This window comes from Delphinapterus leucas, chromosome 15 (genome assembly GCF_059928025.1).
Source record: "Delphinapterus leucas isolate spDelLeu-1000000601 "Yukka" chromosome 15, BTC_Dleu_Yukka2, whole genome shotgun sequence".
In the NCBI taxonomy this organism is placed as follows: Eukaryota; Metazoa; Chordata; class Mammalia; order Artiodactyla; family Monodontidae; genus Delphinapterus; species Delphinapterus leucas.
Window position 1 is genome coordinate 21,885,071 of NC_143143.1, and position 25,235 is coordinate 21,910,305.

General features: G+C 42.6%; 2 protein-coding genes across 5 annotated transcripts in view; one reads left to right on the top strand and one right to left on the bottom strand.

Moving 5' to 3' along the window:
• LDAF1 (lipid droplet assembly factor 1) overlaps positions 1-25,235 on the bottom strand; it is a 53,225-nt gene that overhangs the window by 9,816 nt on the left and 18,174 nt on the right. The window contains exons 4-5 of one of the 4 annotated variants that reach the window (XR_016387799.1): positions 24,988-25,232; positions 6,367-6,460 (exon numbers count right to left, since the gene is read on the bottom strand). The exons of 1 other annotated variant lie outside the window; for it this stretch is intronic. Coding sequence is in view for 2 of the 3 variants with exons in the window: in XM_089896060.1 (XP_089752186.1) it covers positions 6,358-6,460 (103 nt within the window). In the remaining variant the exon portion in view is untranslated. Of the gene's footprint in view, positions 1-6,347; positions 6,461-15,206; positions 25,233-25,235 lie in introns of those variants that run through there. 2 more of the 4 variants (XM_089896060.1, XM_089896059.1) reach the window with 2 other exon arrangements.
• Positions 6,068-17,644, top strand: ZP2 (zona pellucida glycoprotein 2). Its single transcript, XM_022588588.3, has 18 exons — positions 6,068-6,223; positions 6,318-6,397; positions 7,248-7,331; positions 7,737-7,831; positions 9,377-9,529; positions 10,276-10,317; positions 10,470-10,634; positions 11,404-11,500; positions 11,589-11,770; positions 12,474-12,600; positions 13,443-13,630; positions 13,711-13,802; positions 13,903-14,027; positions 14,186-14,375; positions 15,526-15,661; positions 15,738-15,834; positions 16,248-16,331; positions 17,192-17,644. Exons 1-18 carry the CDS (start codon positions 6,162-6,164, stop codon positions 17,335-17,337), a joined length of 2,145 nt encoding a protein of 714 aa, XP_022444296.1. The 5' UTR covers positions 6,068-6,161; the 3' UTR covers positions 17,338-17,644.

The window sequence follows — 25,235 nt, forward strand, 5'->3', positions numbered from 1 at the left end:
TGCAATTAGAGAAAGCCCTCATGCAGCAACGAAGACCAAATGCAGCCAAAAATAAACAAATAAATAAATTTACTTAAAAAAAAAGTTGTGGTACATATATACAATGGAATATTACTCAGCCATAAAAAAGAATGAAATAATGCCATTTGCAGCAACATGGATGGACTAGATTAGATTATCATACTAAATAAAGTAAGTCAAAAAGAGAAAGACAAATTCCATATGATATCACCTATACGTGGAATCTAAAAATGACACAAATAAACATATCTATGAAACAGAAGCAGAATCACAGACATAGAGAACAGACTTTCTCTATGTGGTTGTCAAGGGGGAAGGCAGTTTGGGGAGGGAAGGATTGGGAGTTCGGACTTAGCAGATGCAAACTAGTATTTATAGGATGGATAAACAACAAGGTCCTACTGTATAGCACAGGGAACTATATTCAATATCTTGTGATAAACAGTAATGGAAAAGAAAATGAAAAAGTATATACTTATGTATAACTGAATCACTTTGCTGTACAGCAGAAATTAACACAACATTTAAGTCAACTATACTTCAATAAAATATAAAAAAGTTTTGAGGAGGACAAATTCATTCCATAACAGCTTTCTACTTAGTAGCTATCAACTTGGGGGAAATTCACCGTGAGGAGCCTTAATTTCCTTTCCTTATTCCTACCTTGAAGGTTTATACATCGGTGTCCAGCACAGGACCTATACACAATGGACCTGAACAAAAATTCCCTTCCCTCTTTCCTGCAGAGACTCATCAAATCACAGCGTTTCTGAGGACCACCTACTCTTTCCCAGTGCCCTGTGTGAAATGTGAATTATAAAGGCATGGATTTATAAAAACCGCAGGGAAACCCAAAGGGAAAGGGGTGGATTACAGAGATTTAGTGAAGGGAGATTTAACAGAATTAGGAGTTACTTGAATAAGAGACAACCCTTCAGGAAATGGGCTGAGTTTCAACCTGGGTTACCCTGATCAAGACTGAAATTCCATAGATCTTGTTTGATTAGCTTTAGTCATGTGCCTACCATTTGTCCAAAGGGTGATGGAGGCAGCTTGACTGAAAGTCTCACCAAGACTATATCTAATGGGAAAGAGAGTTCCTACCAAAAGAAGAGAAAAGGATACCAGACAGAAAAGAATGTACCTGTGTGTATTTAAGTTTACTTATTTATGCTTAGGTTTTATTTGTTACATAAGTAGTCATTTGGTCTCTCCCATCAGAAAGCAAACCCCTTAAAGACAGTCTTTGTCTGCACTTGGACAAATGTGTGTGTTGCTTCTTTTGAGACTTCACAGTTTTATAGTTGGTCGGTAAATGCTCCCTCGGAGAATACCCACAGTTTCATAATGTAAAATTGGGCTCATTTTCAAACAGGAATTCTAAATAATAGTCACAGACAAGTACTGCCACAGTCATGCTGCTTAACAAACACCCAAAATTAAGTGGCTTAAAAGAATAAGCATTGATTTATCTCACAAGTCTACAGTCAACTGGTCAACTCCTCTGTGCTCAGCTGACCTCGGCTTGGCTCACTCATTCATCAGCAGTCAACTGGCAGGTCAACTGGGAACCAGTTGCTCTAGGATGGCCTCAGCTTAGATGACCTGTCTCTGCTCCTTGTGATTGTTTATCATCCGGCAGGATACCCTGGGTTTGTTGTCACAGTGAATGCCGAATGCTAAGAGACAGTGCATATGTGTACAGGCCTCAAGAGACCTAGTTTCAGAACTGGCATACCATCACTTCCACCACATTCGTTGGCCAAAGCAAGTTACAAAGCCAGTCAGATTCAGCGGGTAGGAGGACCAGGCTAACTGCAAACCATGCTGCCAAGGATGGGAGTCCAGGGAGGGGTGGAAGATTGGCACCTTTACAATTAACCTACCATATCACCTTAAGAACTTTAACATTTCATATTCTATCAACCTAAAGGACTACGCTATATTGCATTTTCTTTATTTCTATGGTAACCATTACCCTAGCTACTACCTATAATCTGTGTTAATATTTGTATGTAAATGAGCTTTTATTTAGAACTTCTGAGCCTTCTCTGTCATTCATTTATCTAAGCTGCCCTATTTTTACATTAACAGATCAATGAGCCCTTTTATGCCCTTGTCCTATTTCTTTCTGAATCCATCACCGTTACAAGGCTCATTCAATTTTGATCTGTCTAAAGATCCAAAGGCGGAAAATGACATTAACTTTGTATAGTTACATTGTATAGTTAAAGGAACTACTATATGATGCTCAAGAACATTCTTATTAACATAGTCTATCTTATTTTTCCAAGTTACATTCATATTTCATATTTGAAAGCTATTTTAAGCTATGTTAGCCTGATAGAAAATTCTGTATTTCTTATTTATCTAATACTGCTAAATTCTAATTAATGCCATCTTGTACTTTTAAAGCTAAGCGAACTGCAAGAGAAGCACTGAGTTTTAAAACACCCCCTCATACACACACAAGCACACACACACAGAAAATCATAATGAATTAGAATGAGCCTGGGAGTAGATATCAGAAGATCTGGTTTCTCCCTGGAGCTCTGCTACTAACTTTCTGTAATGACCTTGGGCAGGTCACAGAACCTCTTAGGTTTAATTTCCTTATTTTATATTCGGGAGTTGGACTTTGAAAGCCTCATGAACCAAATCTACTCACTTGGGCAATATACCTTTATACCATGAAGCTTGAATTCATCGGCCTTTCATTCTATAGCTTCTATAGATCACTTATATACAAATCAGGTTTACTGTTATCACTTTTAAATTACTTTAATTGGTTATTTATCACCAGGATAACTCAATCAATACAGAAGTGAATGAAGTTTAAAAAAAAAAGTATGATACCAAATGTAAAGTAGCTAGTGGGAAGCAGCCACATAGCACAGGGAGATCAGCTCAGTGCTTTGTGACCAACTAGAGGGGTGGGATAGGGAGGGTGGGAGGGAGACGCAAGACGGAGAGGATATGGGGATATATGTATATGTATAGCTGATTCATTCTGTTATACAGCAGAAACTAACACACCATTATAAAGCAATTATACTCCAATAAAGATGCCAAAAAAAAAAAAAAAGTATGAGTCTCTCATCTCCCTATTCCTATTCCGGGAATGATGCATCACGTATACTTATAACCAGTACAGCAAGAGCACAAACAAATCAGAACAGACGGCAGTTGTGAATGTCCAGCACAGCTGGATTGGTGTGGACTGTCTGGATGCCTGCACTGTCTCCTCCCTCAGGTAACGTGTTGGCTCCCCGGCATATAAATGCAAACACACATTTCTATACCCACACACAGACACATAAATGGATAGAAAATACACACGTTTCTCATTTTTCTTTTTCTAAGTAAAATATGACAACATACTAATCATACAGCTCGAATACTCCAATTCATTGTGGATGTCTTTAATATCAGCATTTATAGATCCAGTTGAATCCATAGATTTATTTTAGTATCTGAACAGTATTCCAGAGTTTATCTAACCATCTCCTGCTGGTAACAGTTAGGTCATCTTCAATTAATACTTTTACAGTTGTTGTGGAAAGTAAGGCAACGGGATTGGAAATTAAGAATTATGAAATATTGTTTGAAAGAACTGCATTTCAGAAAGTGAGGAGGGCACCTGCCCAAAGGAGGCAAAAATATGCATTGTTGTTATGCATTAAAACCTAAAACTCTCTTCAAGAAATGCCTGGTGATTAGCAACAGGTGAGAAGAGGCCTCATACGTCAAGCAGAGACCAGGCATTCACAGAAGAGGAGAGGGAACACATTGTAGTTATAAACACAGTTAAAAAGTCTCATTGAAAAGAACATGGAAAACAGAAATACATCTGAAAGAGATCCTACGCTTTATTTAGTAAAATATTAAGGATCTATTATTTTTGTAAAGGTTTTAGTTTTCCTAACTAGTGATATGAGACACCTTCTTATTGTAGAGAGCCATGTCTTCCTCATTCTCAAAGCTGGCTACACTGAACACATTTGTATCCTTGTGCCCTTATGCAGAATTGATTCTTAGGGGCCTGGAGCTAGTTGTTCAGTGACTGTCCCAAGCACAGCATTGGTTGGGTCAGGCAAGGCAAGTGAAATTAATCTCTGGTGCACTCACCACCCTCACTTGCTCTCACAGTGGTCCTCCTTCTCTCCATGCCTCCTGCTCAGGGCCTTTGTGCTGCCCCTTAGTCTCCCAGAGCCCCCAGTTTAGGGCTCTGACCAGAGCTGCCTTTTCCAAGGCAAGACCCCACACTCTGGAAAAAAGGTACAGTATTGGGGGAAGCAAGCCTGTGGGTGGGGCCTGGGAAGCAGGAGCAACACATTAATCTATTACCTCTCTGACCACCTTCTTAATAGGTCTCTCTGAATCTTGCTCCTGCATTCCATCCTCTAATGGCTGGAATGGTCTTCTAATCTCTCCAATGGTCTTCTTATCATAGCCTTAACCATCGTGGTAGCAAATTACCTTCACAGTTGTAGAAAAGGTCCCACTTTTCAGAAAATATGCTTAGAAGTAACTATTGCTATCATGCTTCTGCTCAGAATCTAAATCCTTTCACCATCTCTATCCTCAAAATCCTGCTTATCCTGGATTTTGCTCCCTCTCCCCCATTCCACTAGTATATAATCAACTGATTCCCATAAAGAAGTTAGTTAATCACTGGCAATCATTCAGTTTCTTGCCTGCCTCCCTCCAGATACTTCCCAAATTTTCCTGATCATAAGACTCACCTGGCTTGTTAAACATACAGTACCCCAGGCCCCTCCCCTAGAGAGTCTGATTCAGCAGCTTTTGGGTGGGCCCCAGGAATCTGTGATGTTAACAAGAGCCCCATGTGATCGTTTTGATCAAGGAAGTTGGGGAAACCACTACTCTAACCAACCATATTTCAGACATCTATGACAGGGAATGAAGATTACTCCTCAAGTTATATCATAAAGACATAAAGACATAAAAAACAACACATAAATAAATATTTCAAGTGCCACCCCACTACTTGCACAGAATTTGAGCATTATCACCTGTTATGGAACATGGACTGCAGACATCTAGGTATCTCAGTCTGGCCCTGGCCCTGACACCCAGCTTGGGCAAATTGCTTTTCCTCAGTTTCTCCACCTGTGAACTCCCGATTGCTACACAGTGACATTCTTATTTAGATCACTATTCCCTTTGACCCAGAATTTCTACCTCCAGAAATTTATCCTGAGAGGTAACCAGGGAAATGTACAAGAATCCATCAGATTATTGTTTATAATGATGATAAATAGGACGCTATATTAATGTCCATCATTAGGGAACAGTTAAACACTGATTTATCTAGACATTGAATACTATGCAACCCTAAAAATGGTAATGGAGATCTTTATGTTTGATATGGAAAATGTACATGACATATAAAGTAGTAAAAGCAGGTTACAAACATAATTTATACTTCAATCTCAGGTTGTTTTTAAGTGTGTGTGGTGTTTGTAGAAAAAGGCCATAGAGTTACATACCTAAGTATTAGCAGTGGTAAAATGTGGATGACTTTTTCCTTTTCTCCATATCCTTCTGTAATTGTCGACATTTTTTGAAGTAAGCTTAAAATCTATACTTGGGGGAAAATAATGCTTCATCCATTTTTTTCAAAGGTACTTCTTCATGCACATTGCCAGGATGGTGTCCACAATAGCCAGGAGACCAGGAGTAACTTAAAGGAAAGGTTTACTTAAAGATAGCGTGAATAAGAGACGTTCTTTCCTCAAAAAAATCCCACCACATTCTTTCACTGTGCATTTGAGCTGTAAAGATTTTGTCCAAAAGACCCTAATTTTTCCCAGTGTTACAGAAAAAAAGCACCAATTCATTCACCTGGAGCCAGTTTCAGGGAACTCTGGTTTCATGGCTGGCCCGCAGAGCAGCTGGTGGAACAGCAAGGCAAGTGTCAGAAAGCACAGAACTCTGCTTATTTCAGGCCTTCCAGGAAGGCTCTCCCTTCCCAAGTCCCCTCCTCTCAGCTGGGAGGGCTGGAGAAGATTCAGGTGTCTCCAGTGGGGAGAGGGCGGGATTATGGCCTGCTTCCTGCTATAAAAGCACAGAGCAGCACACCGCTCTGCCTGGCTGATTTGGTGGTATCTTCGGTCATGGCGTGCAGGCAGAGAGGAGACAGTGGGAGACCCTCAAGCTGGTTCAGTGCAGACTGGAGGTAACTGGGGGCAGAAGGGAGAGGACATAATGGCCTTGTCTGCTGAAGTTCGTCCCTCTTTAACTCTCTCCCCCATGCCCTCCAGCACCTACAGGTCATTTCCTCTATTCTTCGCCCTTTTGACTTCGGTGAACTCAACACGTGTTCATCAGTTGGTGGATCCTGCCTTCCCAGGTAGGCCTCTTGGGTGAGGGAAGTGCTCTTAAGCATCTCTCGAACAGATTGCACCTAGGGTGCCTAGATGGCCAGGAAACACAAACATGGGTTAGACAATCTCCACTCATTCCCTTTATAACCTTGATCAAGTCACTACAGTTTTTCCATTGCTTACCTAGAGCTTGCTCTACCAGCTAAATGGAGGAGTGTGCAAAAACACCTGTACTACCTTCTATTCCCTCACTGCCTCAAGCTTTTCGGCATCCAAAGAGTAGCACACCACACACTAAGCCCCCATCTTTGGGAGCAGTCGTCTTCAAACACATGCTCACGCTTAAGGAAAGCGTCAACATAACAGACAAAATCAGAGCCGGTCCACTTGTAATGAGTTTTTCAAAATTTTCATCTGAGCCAGAGGATGCACAGTGTCAGGTTATAGGCAGATTGGTTAGTCTTTAAAAAGTGTGTCCTTGGGCTTACTTAGGGCATTTTTTAAACTTCAGATTGAAAAATCTTAGACAAAACTTTTCTCCAGTTCTTCACAGACCTACCATCCCCATCTCCATCAGGGTTCCAGCCTGGTTCCTGCATGCATGCGTGTTAACCCGAATCCAGGCTTATCCTGGAGTACTTCAGAAAGCCCTAGGCACCTAATTGATAGCTTCCCTACAGTTCTTGGTATCTTGCATTGTAGTTAATATCTTGCCCACCAATCTGTAATTTCCTCAAGGGTGGTAGGCAAGCTTTGCCTCTCCCAACTGGCATCTTCCCTGTTGTCTGTTGGAGAGGAGAGTTCCCTCAATACACTTCTGTAGGAATCATGCCTCTTGTGTTCAAAGATGCCCCATGTGTTTCCTTTGCTCTTCAGGTACTGTCACTTGCTATGAAAATAGAATGATAGTGGCGTTTCAAAGCATTCTTGCCAACAAGATACAGCACGCATCTGTGGTGGGTAAGTAATGTGTATTATCTCATTTTAGTCTTACTTAATAGAAGCCCTTGGCTCAAGGCCATCTCCATTTTCTGGTGAGCAGAGCACACAAACCCTGGAGCAACTGGCACCCAAAACCCATGATGACACAGGGGCCCTGAATTGCATGATGCCTCTGAGAGTGGAAGACCCTGTCTTTCTTTGGAAATCTGTCTTATCTCAGAATCCCCTAGGAAACATCTATCTTCAAATCACAGCATTTCCCAGAGCTTGGGTTATATCACTCAGGTGGGAAAATAAAAGGTGAAGTGATTGAAGTACCTTAGAAATGGATTGGCAGTCTTGGCTATGTACCTCTGGTTGACTCAACGTCACTGAAATGTACTTCTTGGCCATCTCCTGTCTAAACTGCTCTTGCTTCTGTAGATCCCCTTGGTCTTGAAATGCTGAACTGCACTTATGTTCTGGACCCAGAAAAGCTCACCCTGAAGGCCCCATATGAAACCTGTACCAAAAGAGTAGTAAGTAATTGTTTGAGGAGTGATTTGGGAAGTAGTAACCTAGGAGTTAAGGCTTTGGAGTAGAGCAGTAGTTCTCAATCAGGGTGATTTCTTTTGTCATCCCAGAGAACATCCTGCAATGTTTGGAGACAGTTCTGGTTATCACAGGTGGTTGAGGGGTGGGGCGGGAAAGGGCAGCTACTGGCCGTCTAGTGGGTACAAGCCAAGGATACTGCTAAATAGCCTCCATTGCCCAGAGGAGCCCTCAGTAACAGACATGTTAGAACCCAAATGCCAACGCTGAGGTTGAGAGACCCTGCAGTTGAGGATTTGGGCTTGATTTCTGGCCCTGCCACTATCTAGATGTGATTTGGGGTAAGTTAGCTAATCTTTCTAAGCCTCTACTTGCCCATTGGAAAATGGATTATGATATCTCTCCATAAGGTGTCTAAAGATTAATGACATAATACAGATGAAGGACTTGGCATAGCATCTAGACACAAGAAATGATCAAACATGAGCTATTTTGATCTGTAACCCCCATGGAAAAGGGAAGGCTATTTTGGGGCTGGCAAATAGAGTGCTGGTACCTCTAGGCTGTAAAAACATGTGTTGGAAGGCCAGCAGAAGCTGAACAATACGATTTTCTACTGTTAAGCAATAGTACTGCCCAATCAGGGTTATTAGCAGCAGTAAAAGCAACCTAAGTCGTTTCCAAGTTTTAGTGTGCAATCACTTAGGGAACTTGGAAAGTACCGAATTAGTTCATTTAGTTGATGACTTAATAGGTCTGGGGTGCATCCTAGAAGTCTGCAAGTTTAACCGTCTACTTCGTCTGATTCTATAGTGAAGATCTCCAGTAATTAACACTTTCCCTTCTGAAATGGCCTTTCCCAACTTTAGGGAGCTTAGGGTTGCATTCCTTTAGACCAGAGGCCTACAGAGTATCACCTGTGGGTGGCCACATCCAGCCCATGATCTGTGTGTGTGATGGTCCTCAAGCTAAGAATGTTTTCTGTTTTATTAAAGAGTTTTTAAAACATGTTAGCACTTGTATGTGGCCTACAAAGTCTATATATTTACTAACACTTAACAGAAAATTGTTGGCTGACTCCTGCTTTAGACTGTGAGTTCCTTGGGCCAGGAGAAATGGCAAAGATGGCTCCATCCAGCACCCAGCACAATGGCTGCTACATAGGCGCTCAATAAGTGTATTTGAATATCTTGGTACAGGCCCCAAACCAAACAGGACCTTGATATTCAGATATAGGGTGAATGTAAAAAGAAAATAAAAACTGGACTCTGAGCCCTGAAACTCAAGGAACTATTATTCTCTGCCAATGTATGAGTCTTTCCTGGGATATCTAAAGAGGCTATAGAATCTCCTGGTACAGGAATGAGGGACCTTCTAGAACCTGTGGTACTGATAATTTAAGGGCTTTGCCAACGTTAGGGGTTTTGTCAACGTTAAGGGTTTTACCAATCAGCTGGGTCAGATGGTATTCTGGAATCCCCTTTCCCACTGAGGTACTAGCACTCTGTCCTTACTATGCCGTTTTCACACAGCTTGGCCAGCATCAGATGACCATAAAACTCATGGACGACAATGCTGCTTTAAGACAAGAGGCTTTCATGTATGACATCAGCTGTCCAGTTATGCAAGCAGAAAGCCATGAGCAGCATTTGGGATCCACAGTCTGCTTGAAGGATTTCATGTCTGTGAGTGAAGCAGGCTGACTGCTTCTCACCCAGCTAACTGTGGGGGAAATGTGGTCTAGACAGAGCTGGGCTTCAGAACAAGATCAGGACTGCAATCTGTATTTTACTACTGACTTGCTGTGTAGCTTTGGATTGATTTCTTAACCACACTGAGACTTTGTTTCTAAGTCTGAAGTGGGGGACAACAATACCTCATAGGATGGCTTTAAGAATTGACTGAGAAGGCAGATACAGCACTCAGCACATCATGTCTAGCAATAAAAAGGATTAAGTTGGTAGCTTGACCAACTGGATACTTATCATGTGCCAGGCCCTACGCCAGATACTAGGATATAGCAAATGAGCAAAACAGACCAATCACATACTCGTGGACTTTATAGTCTAACAGCTAACATCAACAGTGGACAAAAATAATCATACTTTATTAACAGTGATGGAACTGCATGGCTTGACAGAGTATTTGATTTCTATGCACATAGTAAAAAGCTGTACATTTAAGGACTTAGTATCTCAGCTTACAACTGAAAGGGAGCTTAGGTCTTCCAATTGCCTTTTGGTATCAAAAGCTCAAAGAGGAAATGATGTCTAAGGGCACTGCTAGGATTCATGACTGCCTGTGCTTCTACTACATCCCACAACTAGGCATTGCTCTGGGTGTTGCTCTGGGTGTTTTCCACATACTCTCAGGTAACATGATTTCAGAAATCTCCAAATCAAAGCCTCACATCATCTTTTTTTTCTTCCAGTTTACCTTTCACTTTTTTCCTGGCATGGCTGATGAAAGTGCGGTATGAAAGTTATTTTTTAAATTACAAGCCTAAGTAACCTTTAGTTCTATATTAAAGGTGACATAACTTCCATCCTGGTTAAAATATGAAATTGACAATAGTCTTGGGGTTAAGGTGAGCACCAGCCCTCTAAATGAAACTTTTGACTTTAGGATACCAAACCTCAGATGGGATGGACCTTTGCAGTTGGTGATGGTGAAAGAGCCCAAACTCTGACCCTTCAGGAGGCTATGACACAAGGATATAATCTCCTGATTGACAACCAGAAGATAAGCGTCCAAGTGTCATTCCATGCCACTGGAGTGACTCACTACTCGGTAGGTGTGAATCTTTTTGTACCGCAATCCAGGCACAAACCAATATTTCTAAATCCAAGCATGATCTCAACCATGTCCTCCATTGAGAATACAACTCATTCAACAGGTATCTTAATGCTTACCATGTGCCAACCACTGTACTAGGTACTAAAGATAAAATGGTGAGATACAATGGTGAACAAGAGAGATATGGTCCTTACTTCAATCTGTTCTCCCTCTTCCTCCATAGATCTAAATTAACTACATAATATGGAGCTAGGGTGCTACTAACTTCTTTTACGAATTAAGGTGTTCTGTTTTATCATTGCCCTGTATTGTGTTTACAGTAGGTACCGGCACTTTGGGGACCAACAATCATGACACTACATTCAATCAGTTAATGTGCCAAAATACTTAGAACAGGTCTTGGCACCTATGTGCTCAAATGTCAGCCATGTTAACAGTCCTGGTATATACACTGAGCATATGCTGAATCTTAAACATTCTCTCTGAATGCTGATACCATAAGATAGTCATAAAACAAGAGCTCATATCTGCTTAGAAATGATCAGCTACAGGTCATATCAGTAGACACTACTTTGCCAGATGTTATGAAGTACAAGATCTTAAAACTAGAGCACCTGCAGAACAATTGGGACAAAATGCCTGAACTCTACTTGGGCCAAGACAGTGCCCAATAGTTGAGTATGTTTGCCCTGACTATTCCAGCATTGGTTAGAAATTCAAGTAATTCAGGTAAACCAATGTCTTTGAAAATGCCTCTCCTCAGCAAGGTAACAGCCACCTCTACATGGTGCCTCTGAAGCTTACGCATGTATCTCCTGGGCAGACGATCGTCTTATCATCACGACTCATTTGTGTGTCAGGTAAGTGCCTAGGAAGGGACAACTCCAGTTGTGGAAGATGTTGTTCTAGGGGCTTAATCAAAACTGATCATACTGTCATTCCTTCTAGATCCTGTGGCTTGTAATGCCACACACATGACTCTCACCATACCAGAGTTTCCTGGGAAGTTAAAATCCATGAGCTTTGAAAATAGGAGCATTGCTGTGAGCCAGCTGCACAACAGTGGGGTTGATGTGGAAACAACAAATGGCTTGAGGTTGCATTTCAGCAAAACTCTCCTCAAAACAAAAGTACGTTCCATTGTCAGTCACTGAGCTTTATGGAAGCCCGACTTGAAGCATAGCGTTTTAGGCTACCCTGATACAGCTGCTGACTTGTCCATAAATTCTAATTGCCGGTGTAAAAAATTCAAAATTTGGAAGGCCTCATTTGAACACCTTGCATAAGTGAGTTCTCAAGTAACTCTCAAACACCAAGCCTCCTGCAATGGAAGTTTTCCTAAGTTTCTTAGTTCACTGAATAGTACAAACTGCTATCAAGCTCCTAATGATGAACCTCTCATGCCCTATTAAAACAGGACAGCTTGAGCCAAACAAGTGTCCCCAGCTGTCCTCACTGAGGCCAGTCTTGACTGAGGCAATTGCCAGGGACAACAAAGAATAATTTTATGTTGGTGTGTACTTTGCGATAACATTTTATAACTCCTGGATTGGCAGCTCTTTAGAGGTTGAATTAACAGATCAAATTCCAGTGTCTAGTACAAACAGCATACAGTACTGGGTACTGGAGGGCATGAGCTTAAAGAAATAAATTTCCTTCCTAGGGAAGGATCCTGATCTGGAGAAGTGATAGGGTCTCTTGTTCTGGCTTAAAGGGAAACCATAATAAGTCTGGAGTGTGCCTTGAAGGTTTCAGTGTACTTCCTTCCTACCTCCTTGGACTGCTCTGGGTCCCAACAGGCTGTGGTTGCTAAATGACATTCTTTCATTTCAGTTCTCTGAAAAATGCCTACCCTATCAGTTCTATTTATCGTCACTCAAGCTGACCTTTTACATTCAGCTGGAGATGGTATCCATGGTGATTTATCCGGAGTGTCTCTGTGAGTCAACAGTTTCCATCGGTAAAGACCATTTTTCTTAAACGGTTTCCTACATTCTTTCTCTCTTAGCTCTTGCATGTGGGAAAGTGTATAGAAGTTCAGACTCTGCATTGTTTATACTTTGAGGAAATGAAAGGCTGGTCAGACCAGAAATGTCAGTCTAAGCTGCTGTGATAGGGATCTAAGAAAGATAACACTTCTAAGATACACATACAGGTAGGTTTCACAGCTGTTTCATGTTTTTAAGTAACCTGGATATACTTCATGTTAGGAGCCTAAGCCTACCATCTAAATAAGATTGCTTCAAACCTGAAACTACAGGGACTACAAGTATTTCCCCAAACTCCTGAAAAATCCCTCAAAGAATATGGAAGTAGGTCTTTCCTCTTGTGTAGTATTGCTTCTGCCCCTTTGCTCCTTTTATTCACTGACCTGTATCAGGTCAAAGCCAAATAGGACAAATTAGTTGCTTCTTCAACTTCCCCTTAAACCACCAAGATTTGTGAGCCTTGAAAGGAGGGACATTATGACACAAGGGACGGCACTTTAAGCCTCATCAGGTTTTTCTCATGGGTCTCTTACCTCACCTGGTGCTTCTTCCCACGTCTCCTGTTGCCTCTTCCTTTGGATGAAAAATCCTTCTGCTCATACAGAGCAGCCTCACTCTTGTCTTGGCACCTTAAGGGTCTTCCCTCGTAACTCAAGCTGCTTATCAAGGTATTTTCCCAAACAAAGACTTAAGACAAATTCTGTTGCCTCCTGATAAAACTTCAAACTTCCATCACGCTTCAAATTGGTAGATGACAATAGTCACATGGCAGACAGGTTTTTTTTTTTTTTTTTTAACTCTCACCACTATCTAGTTTCAGGGGAGCTATGTACTCAGGATGGGTTTATGGACATTGAGGTCTACAGCCATCAGACAAAACCGGCTCTCAACTTGGATACCCTCAGGGTGGGAGACTCATCCTGCCAGCCAATCTTTAAAGCTCCATCTCGGGGGCTGGTGCAGTTTCACATACCCCTGAATGGATGTGGAACAAGACATAAGGTTAGTACTGGCCCATAGCAAGAGGTTAAGACTTACTTTTGAGATAACTAATTAACCACTTTCTCTAACCTTACTCTAAGTTCAAGAATGACAAAGTCATCTATGAAAATGAAATCCATGCTTTCTGGGCAGATCTTCCTCCAAGCACAGTTTCCAGAGATAGTGAGTTCAGGTGTGAACGCAATTGCTATTTGACTTTTTCAGCCCCAGCTTAAACTCAAGCAGTTTTTTAATCTAAAATTCTTAACAACTCCACCCACCCACTCTTACAGAATGACGGTGAGGTGCTATTACAGCAGCAGTAACATGCTAATAAATACCAGTGTTGAAAGCCTTCCTCCTCCAATGGCCTCAGTGAAGCCGGGTCCACTTGCTTTGACCCTGCAAACCTACCCAGGTGAGACATTATAACCTAAAAAATCTGCTTAAATACTTTCAGGGAACTCTTCCCTAAAATGAACTTTGATGCCACCAGACTAGAGTAGTAGCGATGCTTAAGCTTCTGTTGTGGCCATCAACTACTTGAGTACCAGAGGGGCTTCTCCTCCATTTCAGATAACTCCTACCTGCAACCATATGGGGAGAAGGAGTACCCTGTGGTGAGATACCTCCGCCAACCAATTTACCTAGAAGTGAGAGTCATAAACAGGACTGACCCCAACATCAAGCTGGTCTTAGATGACTGCTGGGCAACATCCACCATGGACCCAGCCTCTCTCCCTCAGTGGAATATTGTCGTGGATGGGTATGTATTCTCCATATAAGGTAGCCCAGCTAATCAAACTGCCAGTAAAAAGAATAAAATGATCTTGGGCTTGAGAGGAGCACTATGTCAAAGGCCCTGATTTTTGTTCTTGTTTCTTAGCAACCAGTCCTTGGTCAAATAAGGTGACTCATGCTTTCTTATTACCCTTGAATCTAAAAGTATAAGATCCTTCCCAAGGAAATCTGGCTTTCATATGCCAATATCTGGAGAGAAGAGATTTCTAGTTCCTATCCATTTATTGAATACCTACCATAGGCGAAACATGGTGCTATGTGCTCCAGATGCATTACTTGAACCTCATCATTCTATGAGACACTAGCCACCTCACTTCATAAAGAAACCCAAACTTGCTACTTAAATAACTAGGCCAAAGTAATATTTAGTAAATGGTAGAACATGAATGCCCATCTGACTCTAGATCTGAATATCACAGTGCTCTGAAGTTGTGGCTACCCACTTGTATGTTGGTGTTTATCCTCTTGGCTCTGCTGGCACCTAGATAGAACTGCACCTTATCTTTCTTTGAATCTATTGTAATCTGTTAAGCTTGTATCCTCCAGGTGCACTCCTGCTCCACGATCATGGTAGCCAGCACATTCATGCAGCTCATTCCTTCACCCCATTAAAGGCTTGCTCGAGTGTCCACTTCTCCTTGAAGCCTACCCTGACCCTCCTGCACCCTTACCCTGGTCTAACTCTTCTTTTGTTAGTACTTACATGCTACCTAACATACTAATTTATAGCTACTATACTCTGCTAGCATCTAAGATATAAAATGGCAGGAGTTCTCCACCTTGTTTTTTCAGCAACATATACTAAATGCCTGGGACAAAAAAGATACTCAGACTAATAAGAATTAAGCCAGTGTCATCTGAAGAGTTACATAATTCTTGATGAATTTATCTGGCAAACAAATTGGTACTGAAATTGTATTAACACATAGTAGAAGAAAAACTAGCATGAACAACTTATAACTCCATGAATATTGTTGGATAGGCCAAATCAGAGGTATATTAAAAAAAAAAAAGGTACAGGTAGAAGGTGTTACGTGTGACTGAATTTGAGCAAATGCTGAGTTAGACTCTGGGGTGAATTCAGCTGATGTCCCTCCCTGAAATGTACCTTCCAGCTGTGAATACAACCTGGACAACCACAGAACCACCTTCCATCCGGTTGGCTCCTCTGTGACCTATCCTAGTCACTATCAGAGGTTTGATGTGAAGACCTTTGCCTTTGTGTCAGAGGCCCAAGCGTTCTCTCACTTGGTAAGTGATTAACAAGTCACCTGGGACAGGTCGAATGTGAGGCATCAGTTTTACTCAACTCTTGTTCCATCTCCAGGTCTACTTCCACTGCAGTGCCTCAATCTGCAATCAACTCTCTCCTGACTTCCCTCTGTGTTCTGTGACTTGCCTTGTGTCATCCAGAAGCAGGCGAGGTAAAAATTTCAAGTCCTCATTAATGTGAGTTTACAGCAAGCCTCAACCTTTCAGAATTTAAGAACGAGTGCCCTTGGTCTTCACCTAGTCCCAAGAGCACAAGAAACCTGAGTCTGAGATAGACAGGTTCTCCATCAGTCCTAGGGACACGTTTTTTTTTTGCACATGAGCTGTAGCCTGATCTTCTGTAGACTTTAAAGTTACTCTTCCTGAGTCTAGGTGGACTCTGAACTTTGTCTTCTGATATTCTTTGATAGTTCATCCTGCTTTTACAGTAAGGTGTATGCCCTCTCCTGTGAAGGCAGGCAAAACCACCTAGAGCAGGGGCTTCATGGGGAACTGCTCTAGGTAATCCCTCAGCACACTTCTTACCACTACTCATTATCCCAGAGGTCAAACTATTTGTTTCCAGCCACAGGAGCCACTGAGGAAGAGAAAATGATAGTGAGCCTCCCGGGTCCCATCCTCCTGCTGTCAGACAGCTCTTCACTCAGAGGTATGGATTTAAAGCCTTGGGTACTTCTTGGACTCAAGTTCTTGGTTTTATGTCAAATTTAACTGTGCATAGATAACACATGCTCCTGAGTAGACAAGAAGAGAAGGAGTCTCTTCCCAGCAATAGGTTCTGTTAAGTCTCCTGTGTGCCCTTTCAAAAATCCCCATCGAACACAAGTGGAATCATATACTCTACCTACTGTTCTGTAACGTTTTTTACTTGTTTAAGCCATCTTATATCTGTACAGAGACCTCTCACTGTAACTAAAGGATTCCAGTTTTGTCACTAATGCCACATTAGAATCCTCAAATCTTGGTCCTCAAATCTTGGCCTACTATACAAGAACTTCAGACTATGTTTCTAAAAAAAAAAAAAATATAGGACTAACAGGTCAGAAGACATGTGCTTGCTACTATTAAACTTAAGTCTTTACTGGATTATGTTACTGTTAATTATATCTTCAGCCCAGATAGTCTTAATTTTAGGCCTAGAACTTGAAATTAAGCTCTCAAATCCCTAGCTAATAAGCTGCAAGAAATCATGCACTTGGGACAACTAATCATATCTGTTAGTGCCAGAATGTTAAACAACGAGCTGGGACTGTAAGGTCCTTTCCAGGTGTCAGCCCATCTGATCTGAGTGAAAGCAAGTAGGAAGTGGGAACAGCTGTGCGAGTGGAGAAGGGAGAGGAGGAGGTTGGCTTGAGGGATAAGACTATACCCTGTTGCAAGCTTCCCAAATGAGCTCTTTGAAGCTTCATTTCACTTCCTTCTCTGGGGAGCTTTAATGTGTAAAACTTCAGCTTCAACTGACACTTCGTTTCAATGATCTTAAGACTTGAATGTCTGCTTCCTTTCCAGACGCTGTGGACTCTAAAGGGCATGAGACTGCTGGATATGTTGCTTTTCAAACTATGGTTGCTGTGGTTGCCTTAGCAGGCATTGTGGCAATTCTAAGCCTTATCAGCTACCTGCACAAGAAAAGAACCATAACGCTAAGCCACTAACTGGATATTCCAACAAAGTGGTCAACATAAGCCTCTTGCTTCTTTCTTATTAAATTTTGATGGAATTCAAGGACTGTTTCTTGCAATCATTCTTCTTTAGAGAATATAGTACCTTTCCACAATCCTCTGGGCAGGCCTTGTTCTGTGTGGACATGAATACGGATATTTCTGACTTAAGTGCTTCCTGTCACTCAGCTTTTTCTGAACTCCATCCCCAAAACTGGCAGTGCCAGAGAATTCAATCACTAATGGGGCTTGGTGACAGCCCACCTCTAGGGGTGCATTTAGGTGACTTTAATGCCTTTTACCCCCTCCATTCATATATACAAGATGAGGAGGGCAAGAAGTCACCCCTAATCCTTGGCATAACTTCCCTTCTCTACAGAGGAAGGGAAGCCAGGTATTCCTAAGGAAGTAATCTAGTATCATACTTAAGTAATATTTCCTAATTCAAATTAGTCTTTCCAGTGAGTAGAAAACTTTCCCTGAGAACTTAAGGGATTTATTCTCCCGTGTACTCCCATTCCAATTAAAGGCCAGCAATCTCCTCTGGGGGAGGGAAAGGAATAATAAAAGATTCTAGCTTCATTAAGTGCAATTACAACATTCCTGGTCTCATTAAGACTACACAGCTGGACACGAGCCTCTTAGTTGAGCCTGGAGAGCTGCTTTCCCATTACCCAGCGCTCAATTATTACCTCCTCCTGAGGCTGCTCCATCTTCTTCCTGAGGCTGCCCCATCTTAACTACGCTGTAATTATGTCAAAATGACTAGTCTGCCTCACACTGTAGCTCTAACAGACCACATTCAAGATACCTAATATAGACATTAACTTGTATACTTCAACTAGAAAAAGTCTGGATCTAAACAAGAACTTTTGCTATGAAAAAAGTTGTAAAGCTTCTGAATCTCTGTACATGGTGGAGGTGAACAGAAATATGAACATCTTTAGTGTTTGGACTTCACCCCTCAATTATGAGTTGTTATACTCCTGGGTTTTTCAAAACCTTGAAAGAATATTATATATACTTGGTCATCTTATGATACTGTAGGTCTTTAATAATGAATCCTTCTGCCTTTTCTTCAACACAACCTTTGATTCTAAATCCTTTTAAGAGTTATATGGTAAAACTCAACCCTGGTATGGGGAAGGAAACAGCTGCATTCATATTGTATAAAAGGTCTGGTCTTCCTATAGTAATAAGGGCCAAAATTTCAGGTTCTCATCAAGGCTATTCTTTAGACATTTCTTTATAAGAGAATAAGGCATTAATCTGTCACTGATAAAACAAATGGTCTTGGATTCAAACTTTTTCTGTGACTACGTCATATTAGCGTTACATATTAGAATCAGAAATATTGCATTGCTGCATGCACTTCTTAAAACAGCATTTAAAAAACTGTTGGCCACTTACATGGCTCCCTGATCTCATGTGGTAGGCTGAATAATGACCACCCCCAACATGGCCACATCCTAATCACCAAAAACTGAATATTGTTACCTAGTCATGGCCCCAAATGGACTTTGCAGATGTGGTTAAAGGTCTTGACATGGGAAGATTATCCAAATGGGCCTAATTATAAGGCTCCCTATGAAATAGGAGAGTCAGAAAAGATGTCCCAGTGGAAGCAGAAGTCAGAGTGATATTGTCCACAAGCCAAGGAATGTGGGCAGCCTATAATAGCTGGTAATGGCAAAGAAATGGATTCTCCCCTAGAGCCTCCAGAAGAACACAGCTCTGCTGCCCCAGTTTGGACTTGTGAATTCCAGAGATATAAAATAACTTGTTTCAAACCATTTAGCTTGTATTAATTTGTTACGGTGGAAACAGAAAACGAATATACCCTCTAATGAGTCATTACCCACAAGTTGAAAAACACTTTGCTAGAAATGCACATTTTACAGATGAGCAACTTGAGCCCTAGCAAGCTTGTCTAAGGTATCAGAGTATCTTGGTTATAGAGGTGGAGCCTCTCATCCCCAATCTGGTCTATTTGTGTAGAGTCACAAGCCAGGATCAGAGTGACTTGGGCCCCAAGGCTGCCGCATGGCAGGTTGGTTCTGATGCGTTTGCAAATGTTGAGGCAGAAATTTGAGAGAGGAAAGCCAAGCTGGCTGTGGAGCAGCTGCTGGAATGAACGCTAGTTGCCATGGTATCCTAGAACAAATATAATGGGCAGTTGTTTAAAGTCGTATTCTCATCTTCTGAAGGTACCTATCCTACTGTACATGGGGGGAGGCAGCCTAATAAGCGGAGAGGAGCTGTGTGGGCAGAGAGGGAGCTCAAATCCCAAGAAGCTGCTCCTTCATCCAAACTTGTGTTTGCAATCTCCCTCACCAGGTAGGGATGGGCGGTAATTGTAACTCAGGTGGCAGGAGGTAGACGAAAGGCATTTGGGATTCTAATATTCCACTGGACAGTTCTGTTGGTGCAGTTTACAGGGGCTGGGAGCAGACTTGTGTGCCTTGGGAAGCCCCCTTTAATACTGAACTTCTCTTCCCTGCCCTGTTCTGCTGCTTCAAGCTGTTTTATGGAACGTGTACAGCTCTAGAACAAGAGCTGGGCTTGGGTTCTGGATCTGTCTTCCTTACTGTGTGACCTGGGGCAGATGGAACAATTTCCAAGCCTATTTCCACATCTGGAAAATGTGAATAAAACCAATTTTGGAAGCATGCAAGGGTTCAATGAGATAGTCAACGTATTAGTGTATTTGCATTGGAGCCACCTAGATAAAACCTCATAATACTATAAACAATAACTGAAGGTTGAATAAAATTCTGTGACAGATGAGAGGTTCTTGATCATGCACATATTTTGTAAAATATAGATGCCCTGACGTCACCTACTGAACTAGAATCTTTAAGGAGTGGGGTCTAAGCATGTTTAGGCTCTGTGGGAGGCCGAATAATGGCCCCCAAATATCTATGTCCTCATCCCAGGAACCTGTGACTGTTACATTTCATGGCAAAAGGGACTTTGCACACATGATTAATCTAAGGATCTTGGACCAAGAAATTATCTGGATTATCCAGGTGGGCCTGAATGTAATCACAAGCATCCTTATACAAGGGAGACAGAATGAGATTCACCTACAGAGAGGAGAAGGCGATATGATGATGGAGATAGAGACTGATGCACTTTGAAGATGGAGGAAAGGGCTCCAGCCAAGGAACACAGGCGGACACAAGAAGCTGAAAAAGTCAAGCAAACAATTCCCCCAGAGCCTCCAGAAGGAAGCAGCCCCACTGACACCTTGACGTCAGCCCAGTGAAACTGTAAGAGACCTCCAGATTTGTAGGACAGTAAATCTGTGTTATTTTTAAGCCACTAAGCTGTGGTAATTTGTTACAGCAGGGAGAGGAAACTGAACATAAGCTCCTCAGACGATTCTGACATGTACCCTGGATAAGAATCACTGCGCTAGACAAACGCAAAGGCTGTGTGGACAAAGAATGTTGCCTGCCCTCAAGCCCTCAGCCACTGCAGCTGCCCCCAAGGTGCACCCTGAGGGGAATTCAGGATGGAAAAAAACAAGATACTGGCCCTGGATAGTTAAGACGCATATCAAAGGAATAATTTCAAAGAGCCCAGACTCTTGCATCTACACATACACAGAAAAGCACTAAAATCATTAACTCCAGATGTCTGTTTCTTGTGATTAGCAATACTTTGATGTTTGACCACGACGTTTGTTTTCAGCAAATCTCCTATAAGTCCAGACTCCTCCCTTAGCTCTTTGCAACAGTTCCTCAGAGCTATCTGAAAGGCTGTTTCTGAGCTAAAGTCCTCAGTAATGTCCTTGAATAAAACATAATTCTCAACTTCTGGCTTGAGCATTTTTTTTCAGTTGACACTTGACTTTGTTCAGGAATGACATAGCATGCCCCTAGTATCCTGATTGGGCTAAATAATCAAGATAAAGCCTCAATTCCCCTTTCAGATATTTATGTAGTGGCAGGTACATGATACTGTTCTGTTCAATGAGATTTAAGGGAGAAACTGGGAGGGGGTTTCTGTCTTTTTCCTCATTTCAAAAAAAAGGTATATAAGGCTAGCCCCTTTTCTCCCTGTCTTTGGCTGTGGTTGTGTGAATTGTGATTCCTTGAGCTGTGCCAGCTTTCTTGTGACCGTGAGGAAACAAATCTAAAGATGCTCTCTGAGAATGGTGGAGTAATGACACAGAAAGCCTAGATCCCTGATTACATCACTGTGTTTCCTAAATCAACCCTAGAACCACTTGTATCTGGATTTCATGTTTAGTGAGATGCTAAGAGTTCTTATTTTTTAAGGGAGGCACTTTGTTTCCTGTAGGTAAAAGCATTCCAAATCATTCAGGCTTAAAGAACCCTTATTTTTAGAATAAAGTTTATGACTATAATTTGCATCTATAAGAACACACCAAGTTACATGTAAGCTTTTCTTTGGGTTAACAGCCAAATTTGTATAAACCAAAAAAATAAGAAAACCTTTTGTTAACAGATTTATTTTGCTTTGGCTCCCTCAAGGCTCAAGAGGTCCAGAGTCTGATTCTGTTCATCTTTGAACTCCCACTGATACTTCTGTGAGGGAAGTGATTTGACCAAAAATGCAATGCAAAGAAGCTTGATTCAAAGCAAACGGTATAGTCACTTACTTCTCACCCTTACTTAGAGATGAATCCTCCTGCCTTAATTCTGTTCCAGGGTCAAAGGAGCAGGGAAGATGTCATAAAGCAAGAATTGGATGCAGGAGACATGGGTTCTATCCCTGGCACTGCAGACTTACAGTGTGCACTTCCTCTCTGGGCCTCAGGTGTACCAGCTGTAGAAGAAGACTAGAAAGCATCTATTACCTTGCCACTCAGGGTGTGATCAGTGGAAGGCTTTGAAACCGAGGGCAGTCATCAGTTAGATTCCCTTAGACTATAAGGTGCTTAATAAATAATATCCTTTAAACTGCCTTCACTGACCAAGCTTACTTTCTTTTGCAAATTGCATACCCTCCAAACTTCATGTAACTTGGACTATATCAAGACTCCTTTAACAGCCCGTTATAGAAAACACCTCTGAGAGTAATGTTTGCTTAAGTTGTTTTTAAGGAACATGGAGCTAGTCTTACCCAGCTCAAACCGGTTGAGACCACCAACCATTCAGCTGGGCCTGCACAAGTGTCTCATGGGTGACTTTTTGACGTCAGAGGGCCAAAAACTCCACCGTCAGATCATGCTACTGCCACCATTTTCTAAGCATGTGTCCCATGAAGAAGCATGTAACTCAGACATGCTTGTGCAGATCACTGATTACCTCACCTTTTTCCTGACTCCAATCACCTTCCCCTGGACCTTCGACCACCCTATACTCTCCACCCACAAATATCCCAAGCCTCTTGCCTTTGAGGAGGCAGAACCTGAGACCTAGTCTCCTGTCTCCTCGCTTGGCTGCCTTGTGAATAAACCCTTTCTCTGCTGTAAACCTCAGCGTCTCAGCGCTGGTCGGGCAAACAAAACTAGTTCAGTAACAGCTTCAATAGGAGCTGGTGAGCCATGTAGAAGCTCAGGTCCTGCTCCAGACCTACAGACTCAGAATCTGCCTTTTAACCCCTTGTACACATGCACATTAACGTTTAAGAAGCACAGTCTAAGGCTTCCCTGGTGGTGCAGTGGTTGAGAGTCCGCCTGCCGATGCAGGGGACGTGGGTTCGTGCCCCGGTCCGGGAAGATCCCACATGCAGTGGAGCGGCTGGGCCCGTGAGCCATGGCCGCTGAGCTTGCGCGTCCGGAGCCTGTGCTCCGCAATGGGAGAGGCCACGGCAGGGAGAGGCCCGCATACCACAAAAATAAATAAATAAATAAATAAATAATAAGCACAGTCTAAAGCTTCTTCCAGCTCTCAGTTGAGTCACCTTCAGATCACCTGATGTGAGTGCCCTCTACTGGCTTTAGGAAACATTTTCTTTAGGAAACACTTCTGTTCCATTTCCCTCTGCTGGTTCTTTAAGGTTTCCAAATGGGACTTGAAGCTCCTAAATAGGGCCATAAGGACTACTAGAGCATATGTATGGGGCTTGAGTCTTCTCTGCAGTTTTGGGAAGCCGATCAATGTCTACTGCCCGAGCAGAGAGGCCCATGCCCTCTCTAGCTCAGATGGCTCTCTGATTCCCAATTACCGAGTAGTCTGCCTTCCTGATGTCTCACCCTTGCCACTTCTGCTTTAGCAAAAAGCAGGGAGCAGAGGAAGGGCACCTGAGTGGGCCAGGTGATGGTGGGTCCCTGGCTTAATCACTAGCTAACTCTGAGACCTTCAGAAAATGACTTGCTTGTTCGCCCAGTTTCTCCTGCTGCCAGTTGACTAGTAAGGCATGGAAATGAGAAGAGGAGGACCTCTCAGGACTCTTACGAAAGGTCAGAGATGATAACATATGTGAAAGCTCTTTGAAACCCTGAAACATTGCACAAACGTGAAGGTGTATGTGTCCCTGAAGCCGCTAGTGTAACCAGCTACTCTGGTGCAGACCCGGCCAGCGCCAGCCCCGCCTCAGCCTGACACCCACCAGGGTTCTTGGACTCCCCCAACCGATAGACGTTGACTGGAGGCAAGACAAGAAACTCAGGCAAGGCTTTACTGGGGACCCTCCTGCAGCAGAGGGGAGCGAGAACAAACAACACTTCCCCTTGATTGCCCGCTCCCTGAGGGGGTCGAGCTTATTCCTTACATGGGGTGAGGGTAGGGGTGTGGCCAGGGGTCAAGCTGGAGGCGTGGCTTAGGTGTTTTGCCCACCCCTTAGGTGGTGTTGGGTGCAGGGGGCATGCTCCGTACCCTGCTTTTGCTCCCCACACCCAGTTTTTGCTCTGGGCTCTTCAAAATTGGCAGTTGGGTTTTTTTGGTCTCTTTGTATCTTGTGTCCAGAATTTGCCCCAAATTATCACGCAGTTATTTTTAGTTCCATACAGTTTCTTTGTATTTTGTTGCTTGAGGAGAGGTGTGTCCAGGTGCAAGCACTGCAGAACTGCAGCCCAGCAGCAAAGGACCCCAGGTCCCAGCCTGTCTCAAGCCCAGCTCTGCTGTTGTGTGGTCTAATGCTCTAAATTCTCGTTATTTGTCTAGATCAGGGATTCTCAACCTTGGCACTGGTGTTTGGGCCCCTTAGTTCTTTGTTGTAAAGGGCTGTCCTGTGCATTGAAGAATGTTGAGCAGCATCCATGACCTTGACCCACTAGATGCCAGCAGCATCTCCCCCAAACACAGTCATGACAATCAAAAATGCCTCCAGACACTGCCAAATGTCCCAGGGTGGCGGTGGGAAACGTCACCCCCGATGGATAACTCCTCTAGGTTCAGTTTCCTCAGTCTTTCTAGTCAATGCAAAATACTGTGCAGGGGTTTCTATATTTAAGTTTCTGGGCTACCCAAAAGGAAAGATACAGACACTGTTTCCATTCCCAGAGCACTAGAAGAGAGGAGGCAGGCAGGGCAGGTGGGAGGAAGGACAAATATAAGGGAATAGTGGCAAACAAGAGACAATCTAGTCAAGCAAGGGTTTAATTGTCTAGTGTTTTGTAGCACTTTTATAATTTAGAGATCACTTGCCTCAGTTCCCAATGACAGGCTGGGCGGCATTCTCGTTACTGACTGAGGAAACCAATGCCCAGAGAAATTGTCATTTGCTTACCATGCCTGGTCCATGAGGGCTGTAAGTGTAGAGACAGTGTACATTAAATGAGACATGACTTCACTGAGGGATGAGCCTTGAGGTGGATCGTGGAAGGTGGAAATGTTTGGAAACAGGAGGTGGGGAGTGGGATGCTCCAACATCATGGATTTTCAACTTCCACACACGATGGATAATATTCACCATAAAGACATATCCAAGAGGCATGCCAGATTTGGAGGTAATCTCCACCTCCTATCTTTCCCCTA

Bases quoted from the DNA above. Each gene is read 5' to 3' on its own strand.
- ZP2 (XM_022588588.3), top strand. From the start codon at position 6,162: ATGGCGTGCAGGCAGAGAGGAGACAGTGGGAGACCCTCAAGCTGGTTC. The intron at 12,601-13,442 runs GTAAAGACCATT...ACCACTATCTAG, and splicing joins TGAGTCAACAGTTTCCATCG to TTTCAGGGGAGCTATGTACT. The intron at 13,803-13,902 runs GTGTGAACGCAA...CCACTCTTACAG, and splicing joins TCCAGAGATAGTGAGTTCAG to AATGACGGTGAGGTGCTATT.